The sequence below is a fragment of the Mercurialis annua genome, linkage group LG2 (assembly GCF_937616625.2).
Source record: "Mercurialis annua linkage group LG2, ddMerAnnu1.2, whole genome shotgun sequence".
NCBI lineage: Eukaryota > Viridiplantae > Streptophyta > Magnoliopsida > Malpighiales > Euphorbiaceae > Mercurialis > Mercurialis annua.
In genome coordinates, this window is record NC_065571.1 from 35,856,423 (window position 1) to 35,865,794 (window position 9,372).

Consider the following 9,372-nt stretch of genomic DNA (forward strand, 5'->3'; position numbering starts at 1 on the left):
AATAACGATATTACAGATAATAGTTGGAACCCTAATCCACAATTCTAAATAGTAATCATAATCCAATAGGTCTGGTCCCGAGAGCTGAGCTACACCGAGTTACCACTGACCACACTTATTCCAGAGTCCCGAGAGCTGAGCTACACCGAGTTACTCTACCTGGTCCCGAGAGCTATGCTCACACCGAGTTACCATATTTCCATAAATACCTTACCCAGATCAATACCGGTGCGCACGCAGTCCTAATGATGCCCATTAGGTAGCATGTTCCAACTAAGAGGCATAATATAAAAACAGTTCGAAATATACGTACAGTATATATATTTAATATGAAAATATCAATTTATTTAATAAAGCGGTAAATAGTAAATACAAACTCACTGCTTGCTAATCCACGTGAAATACCGGCAAGCAACTAACTCTGATTCGCCTCTGAAGCACGAACAGTAGACGAGTCTAGACAAATAAATAATTATTAAAATCAGACCCTAACTCTAGAGAGTACTAGACACCACATAAGACTAGCACAATTAACACGTAGTAATAAACAATCCAAAGTAACACAAATATGTCCAAAAGGTAATAAAGCCCAATTAATATAAGCCTATTGAGTTCTCGCTTAAAAATCCGATTTACAAATATTATTTAATAACTTTAAATAATAAATAATTTCCAAATAGTGGGTTAGCCGAGTTACCAATAACTACCAAGCTAACCTCACTGGTCGAGTGACCCAAGTCTATCCCGACTCAAAACAATTATCAAATATAAACCCAAGTTTATATTTATAAAATAAATTAGCAAAATAATAATCCATTTTAAAAGCGGAACTCAATAACTTCAATTTTAAGTAACCCAAGTTACAAATCAAAACTTAATCATTTTAAGTTAATAAAAGTTTAGGGACTAAATTGTACTTTAACCAATTAGGGACTAAATTGTACTTTAACCAATTAGGGACTAAATTGTACTTTAGTCAATTTGATATCCGAAATCAAATTAATTGTTTTTCTTTATAATTAAAACCAACTATAAAGTTATTAACCAAAAATCCACTTAATTAAGTTATAAAATAAGTTTAGGGGCTAAATTGTAATTTAGCCAACTTTTGACAAAACGACATTTGAAGGCAATTATAATTACCCGAGTAATTATATTAACTTATTTTATAGTTATCTATCGTTTTCACTATTTAATTTATATTCAAAAATAAAACCCAAGTTATTAGTTTCAAGTTTAACCTTAAGGATTAATTTGTTTTAAGTAAAATAACTCCATGACTAACATAGCCCTTTGGCCATCTTCCCATTTCAAATGAACAGAACCCCGCCTAAGCCTTATGAAAATCAATTGCAAAAACTCCATTGCTTATCTACTGAACCTATAACTTTTAATCACAAAACATACTTAAGATCATAATCCAACTAGAGCATGATCAAAGGGCATAACACCAACCCAGAAACTCAACTTAGGCAAATAACCAAACATTAAAAAACGTTAACAGTAATAATTATACAAAAACGACAACAACGAATCGAGGAGCGGAACGATGGAATAAACTCAATCCGAAAGCTTAAACTATTAACCACCAATCATGCCAAGGGATTCATAACCATTAAACAATGAAAGACATGGACAAAAGAGCAAGGATAATCGGCAGAAACTTACAAATCAAAACAGAGTATAATAGCATTCAGAAACGATGCAACGGAATTGATTAAAACGAGATCGACGGCGTACCGTTCAGCGAAACTGAGATAGGGAGACGTAGGGAATTGAGTCTAGAACGTCTGAGATCAAACAGAACCAATTTCGATCTAGAAACGAGCAAGAACGAATCAGAAAACCGAAAGGCGTTTCAAAATGAAAACTGAAATTTAACGAAACCAGAAAACTTACTGAACAGCGACCTTTGGAGGATGATAACAGCTTCGATACTCAGCGAATGGACAAGAGGAAAACGGCTAGGGTTTGTTTGCAGCGTGATGAAGGTTTTCTGTTTAGAAGTCGACTTTAAATATCGAGAGGAAGTAGGTCGAAAACAGGTTGGAAGTGGGCTGGGCGAAGGGGTCCAAAAGGAAGACCAGTTCCCGAACGGGAATGGCCAAATTTGGCCTGATCCCGTTCGAGAAAGGGCCTGGTCTCGAACGGGACCAGGCCTGCAAATGGGTTCTCGTTCGAGAATCCTTGGATTCTCGAACGAGAACCACAAAAATTTACTCAGGTCTCGATTTGAGACCTGAGTTAACCAGAAGTGGTTCAACCACTTCGGTTGAACCACAAACCAAGGAGAAATCATTTTTTTTTTTAAAACCGAACCAAAACGAATCGAACCACGAAAATCTACGAAACTTCAAATACCCCTCAAAATACATCCGGAACCACGTCAGAAATTAGCAAAATAAATTTAAAATTTTACGGGATATTACATTCTCCCCAACTAATTAAAAATTCGTCCTCGAATTTAACACGATAAGCAATTATCATCAGAACAACACGTAACACAAGTAAAAATCATAAAAGTCACAGAAATCAAGATATTGTACCTCACGGAAATAGAAAAGGATAGCGATTCCGCATATCCAACTCGGTCTCCCAAGTACACTCCTCTACAGAATGATTGCGCCAGAGAACTTTGACCATCGGAATCTCCTTGTTCCGCAATTTACGCACCTGCGTATCAACAATCTCAACTGGCTGTTCCTCATAGGACAGCTCCTGGTCAATCTCAACACTCTGAGGCACAATCACGTGTGAAGGATCAGAAATGCACTTTCTCAACATAGAAACGTGAAACACAGGATGTACTAACGACATGTCTGGCGGTAGAACCAGACGATAAGCCACAGCTCCAATCCTCTCCGAAATCTCATATGGGCCAATATACCTCGGTGCCAACTTTCCCTTGACACCAAAACGAACCACGCCTTTCATAGGCGAAACCCGAAGAAATACGAAATCACCAACCTGGAACTCAATGTCTTTCCTCTTCGGATCAACATAACTCTTATGCCGACTAAAAGCAGTCTCTAACCTCCGCTTAATCAACGGTACCTTCTCTGAGGTAATCTGAATAATCTCCGCTCCCGAGAGTTTACGCTCTCCGACCTCCTCCCAACAGATAGGAGATCTACACTTGCGCCCGTACAAAGCCTCATACGGCGCCATCTCGATACTCGCGTGGTAACTGTTGTTATAAGAAAACTCAATCAACGGCAAATGAGTATCCCAGCTACCCTGAAAATCGAGAACACACATCCTGAGCATATCCTCCAACGTCTGAATAGTCCTCTCAGACTGACCGTCAGTCTGAGGATGAAAAGCTGTACTGAAATCCAACCGAGAACCCAAGGATTCCTGTAACGCTTTCCAGAACCTCGAAGTAAACACAGAACCTCTGTCTGAAACAATAGAAACCGGTACACCATGCAAACTGACAATCCTGTCGATGTACAACTGAGCCAACCTCGAAGCAGTATACGAAACCTTTATCGAAAGGAAATGAGCTGACTTGGTCATACGGTCAACTATCACCCAAATGGAATCGTATCCCTGTCGAGTACGTGGTAAACCAACCACAAAATCCATAGCAATCCGCTCCCACTTCCACTCTGGAATAGGTAGTGGTTGCAAATAGCCAAATGGTCTCTGATGCTCCAGCTTCACCTGCTGGCACGTCAGACACTTAGAAACATACTCAGCGACATCCTTCTTCATCCCGCTCCACCAGTAGGTACCCTTAAGATCATGGTACATCTTAGTAGAACCCGGATGAACACTATAAGCAGACTTGTGCGCTTCTTCCAGAATCTGGTCCCTCAAACCATCTGAATCCGGAACACACAATCTCGAACCATGTCTCAGAACACCATCCACAAAAGTAAACTCAGGATTTCCATCCTGCTGAACCTCCTCAATAATCCGTTTCAACTGTGAATCCTCAGCTTGTAAAGCTTTAATCCGATCAATCAAAACAGGTTGCACTTGCAACTGTGCTAACAAACAACAAGTCTGAGAAATCTGAAAACCATAGCCCGAAGCTATCAAACTGTGCCACTCTCTAACCATGGGTCTACGCCCAATCTCAGAAATATGAGCCAAGCTGCCCAAAGACTTGCGACTCAACGCATCGGCTACCACATTAGCCTTACCCGGATGGTACTGAATAGTACAGTCGTAGTCTTTCAGTAACTCTAACCACCTCCTCTGTCTCAAGTTCAACTCTCTCTGATCAAAGATATATTTCAGACTCTTGTGATCAGTGAAAATCTCACAAGTAGCACCATACAAATAATGTCTCCAGATTTTCAGCGCAAAAACCACAGCTGCCAACTCTAAATCATGAGTAGGGTAATTCACCTCATGCTTCTTCAACTGTCTGGAAGCATAGGCAATCACCTGTCCATGTTGCATCAGAACGCAACCCAAACCAATCCGAGACGCATCACAATACACTGTGAAACCGTCAATGCCAGAAGGCAATGCCAAAACCGGAGCTGTAGTCAAAATCTCCTTGAGCTTCTCAAAGCTCGCCTCGCACTTGTCAGTCCACTCAAACTTGACACCCTTCTGTGTCAGTTTAGTCAAAGGTGCAGATATTCTGGAGAAATCTTGCACGAACCGACGATAGTAACCAGCTAAACCCAGAAAACTTCTGATCTCGGTAACTGACCTTGGCCTTTGCCAATCCATGACCGCTTCAATCTTCTTCGGATCAACCTTGATTCCATCTTTCGACACCACGTGTCCTAGAAAGGTAACCTGATCCAACCAGAACTCACATTTTGAGAACTTAGCGTACAACTGATGCTCACGCAACGTCTGTAGTATAGTCCTCAAATGGTAAGCATGCTCCTCCTCACTCCGAGAATAGATCAAAATGTCATCAATGAAGACGATAACAAATTGATCCAAAAACGGCTTGAACACTCTGTTCATCATATCCATAAACGCTGCTGGTGCGTTCGTCAGACCAAAGGACATAACCAGAAACTCAAAATGTCCATAACGAGTCCGGAAAGCAGTCTTAGGCACATCTGCATCACGGATCCGTAGCTGATGATACCCAGACCTTAAATCAATCTTGGAAAAACACTTCGCACCCTGCAACTGGTCAAACAGATCATCGATGCGAGGAAGAGGATATCTGTTCTTGACAGTAGCCTTATTCAACTGTCTGTAGTCGATACACAGCCGAAAGGAACCGTCTTTCTTCTTTACAAACAGAACTGGAGCACCCCACGGAGAAGTACTCGGTCTGATGAACCCGCTATCCAACAACTCTTGTAACTGGTCCTTCAACTCCTTCAGCTCTGCAGGAGCCATCCGATACGGCAGTATCGAAATCGGAGCTGTACCAGAAACCACATCAATGCAAAACTCAATATCACGATCAGGTGGTAATCCAGGCAATTCCTCTGGAAACACATCAGTGAACTCATTCACTATCGGAACACTATGCATATCACCACTACTAGTCTCCAAATCACGAACCACAGCAAGAAAACCCTGGCAACCCTTGCCTAACATCCGCTTCGCCTTGATGGCGGAAATCAGATTCTTAGGTGTCTCTGCCTTTTCTCCCTGAAAGGAAAAAGGTAGATCACCTGGAATCCTGAACTCGACTGACTTCCCTCGACAGTCAATAGAAGCATAATGGCGTGACAACCAGTCCATCCCCAAGATAACATCAAAAGAAAGAACGTCAAGTACAATCAAATCAGCACATAATTCTCTACCCTGAATAACCACTGGACACGAAGGATAAACAACGTCCACTACTACACCTTCAGACATAGGTGTAGACACAGCTAGAGGTTCACTCAAAACAGATGGTGCTCTACCCAATTTCCCAGCAAAACAAGTAGAAACAAACGAATGGGTCGCACCCGCATCAAATAATACCAGAGCGTCAATAAAAGAAATCGGGATGGTACCTTGCACCACAGCGTTTGATGCACGCGCATCCTGAGGAGTAAGTGCGAACACTCTGGCCTGACCCTGCGGCTGTTGCTGTGAACTCTGTCCAGTACCATAACCGTTGGAACCTCTACCTCCATTACCACGGCCACCGAAACCTCTGCCACCAGAACCACGGCCCGGCTGGCCACCAAAAGATGCTGCAGGTTGAGCGTACCCTACAGACTGTGTAAACGCAGGTCTCTGCTGCTGATAAGATGACTGCGCCACACTGGAGTTAGACATCTGCTGCCCAGATGTCGGACACTCCCTAGAAAAATGACCCGGCTGGCCACAAGTGAAACAACCTCCAGGAGCTAACTGGCACTGACCAAAATGCCTACGTCTGCAATTCTGGCAGAACGGAATGTTCGATCCACCACTGTACCCGCGTCCTGAACCACGGTTGCTCCCACTGCTACTGGAACTGTACGCAGTACTCCTGGCACTATGCCTCCCTTTGTTGTGAGTCCGTCGACTCCCCCTGTTGGCCTGAGAAGAGCCACTATAGTAGTTCCCACTACCATGCTGCACTGGGGCCTGCTGCCCCCAACTAGGAAGGTCACTCTTTCCCTTTTGATTCTGGAAGGGGTCAGAGATCGTTCCAAACTGAACCATCGAATTCTCCATCCGTCGCGCACTATCCACTAACCGGGCAAACTCCATGTTTGTCCCTATCAGCAAAGGAAGAAACTCCGAGCCTAAACCCCTAACATAACGGTCGTTCACTTGCTCTTGATCACCCTGAAGATCTATAGCAAACCGCCCCAAACGTACAAACTCAGTAGTGTAGTCTGTCACTGATCTATCCCCCTTCTTCAAGTTTAGCAGCTTTTCTCTGAAACTCTCAGTAACAGAGAAGGGTAGATAGTAACCTCTGAACCTGATCACAAAATCAGCCCAAGACAAGGTATCCATAACTGGTCTGATATTATCGCGATACCAGTCCTTGGCTGGACCCTTCAGCGACATCTCCACAAGCATCACTGATTGACGATCAGAAGCTTGAATCCTCTGACTGTTGTACTCAAATTCCTCCAAAAAGTCAAGAGCATCCCCAGTACTATCAAAAGAAGTCGGATTCAACTTCAAGTAGGTCATCACCAATTCTCTGTCTGTTGGTATATGACCGACACCAGCAAGTCCACCAATACCAGCTACAGCACCAACCTGAGGTTGTTGTTGCTGCGCTAACTGACCCAGTATATTACACTGATTCTGCAGTAGAGCCTGATTGTTCTGCATCTCGACCACGCCAGCCAAGAAAGTAGTGAAGTCGAACGCTTGCATATTTGGTGCTTGCTGCACCCCTGGTGCCTGCTGCACATTCGGTGCCTGAAAACCTGCTGCACCGCGTCCTCTAGCTCCACCTCTACCAGCACCAGCTCCTCTGCCTCTACCAGCACCTCTACCTCTGCCAGCACCTCCACCTCAACCACGTCCAGCATTAGCCTGAACTGGTGGTACGTTCTGATCGACTTCCATGGAAATCGCATCATCAGCCACAGCTTCTTGCTCTGCCGCAGCACGAGCACGAGTACGAATAACGTTGTCCATATCCTAAGATTGAACAACAACAATTTAAATAACAGGTATTTCATACCCAAGTATGAACAAAACAAGCAACATATAGGATTTCCCAAGAAATTAACAGCAATAAAATGTTCACCCAAGTGAAATAAAATTAACATTTAACAACATCAAATCAACATACAATGACTGACTCGACGCAATCCTATTGGTGTAGGCAGAATGTTTTTTTTTTAAATCAAAAGATGACGTTTTAAAAGACATGACAGAAACCTATATCTGCAGTAGTTCCTAAGACACAGCCATACTTAACAGAGTAAACACATAGCAAGCAATGGCCTTGGTTTGAAACCAAAGCTCTGATACCAAGTTTGTCACGACCCATTTTCATGAATCGCGACCGGCGCTAGGGTATGGGTAATGCAGTACCGAAACCCGTAGCTAGCCTATCCTTTAACACATCAATACATAAACCTGCAGAAAACCAATGCTCGGGGGCAACCGAGACTTCAGCCTAAACTAGCAGTTATAATAATCAACAGTCAATATAACATAAATAATCCGAAATCAATACATAACATGCCAGAGCAATATAACCAGTCAGACCAATCCGACAAAATATATAATAATAACAAAGACGTCTAGTTACTACTGCGGTCTAAGAATAAAACAGTTTGACAGTTTATCAAAATAAATGGAACCTCCGAGGAAAAGTAAATGCGGAGATCACCAGACCCTCTCAGATCATAACCCTAGGAAAAATTGGGAAAACAACGGGGTCAGATATACTGAGATGAGTTCATACCACTATTTACATTTATTAAGAGGAAAACCTTTAAAACGTTTAAAACATTTAATAACGATATTACAGATAATAGTTGGAACCCTAATCCACAATTCTAAATAGTAATCATAATCCAATAGGTCTGGTCCCGAGAGCTGAGCTACACCGAGTTACCACTGACCACACTTATTCCAGAGTCCCGAGAGCTGAGCTACACCGAGTTACTCTACCTGGTCCCGAGAGCTATGCTCACACCGAGTTACCATATTTCCATAAATACCTTACCCAGATCAATACCGGTGCGCACGCAGTCCTAATGATGCCCATTAGGTAGCATGTTCCAACTAAGAGGCATAATATAAAAACAGTTCGAAATATACGTACAGTATATATATTTAATATGAAAATATCAATTTATTTAATAAAGCGGTAAATAGTAAATACAAACTCACTGCTTGCTAATCCACGTGAAATACCGGCAAGCAACTAACTCTGATTCGCCTCTGAAGCACGAACAGTAGACGAGTCTAGACAAATAAATAATTATTAAAATCAGACCCTAACTCTAGAGAGTACTAGACACCACATAAGACTAGCACAATTAACACGTAGTAATAAACAATCCAAAGTAACACAAATATATCCAAAAGGTAATAAAGCCCAATTAATATAAGCCTATTGAGTTCTCGCTTAAAAATCCGATTTACAAATATTATTTGATAACTTTAAATAATAAATAATTTCCAAATAGTGGGTTAGCCGAGTTACCAATAACTACCAAGCTAACCTCACTGGTCGAGTGACCCAAGTCTATCCCGACTCAAAACAATTATCAAATATAAACCCAAGTTTATATTTATAAAATAAATTAGCAAAATAATAATCCATTTTAAAAGCGGAACTCAATAACTTCAATTTTAAGTAACCCAAGTTACAAATCAAAACTTAATCATTTTAAGTTAATAAAAGTTTAGGGACTAAATTGTACTTTAACCAATTAGGGACTAAATTGTACTTTAACCAATTAGGGACTAAATTGTACTTTAGTCAATTTGATATCCGAAATCAAATTAATTGTTTTTCTTTATAATTAAAACCAA

The 9,372-nt window shown here is 41.6% G+C and overlaps 1 protein-coding gene across 1 annotated transcript; it reads right to left on the reverse strand.

The window, feature by feature from the left end:
* Positions 1 to 2,559: 2,559 nt before the first annotated feature.
* On the reverse strand, positions 2,560 to 5,904 carry LOC130015082 (uncharacterized; the record flags this gene model as incomplete). Its single annotated transcript, XM_056104591.1, has 5 exons — positions 2,560 to 3,666; positions 3,868 to 4,251; positions 4,324 to 4,610; positions 4,863 to 5,163; positions 5,365 to 5,904. Coding segments are annotated over 5 exons (2,619 nt in total), but the record flags the coding sequence as incomplete, so codon positions are not given.
* Positions 5,905 to 9,372: the final 3,468 nt, after the last annotated feature.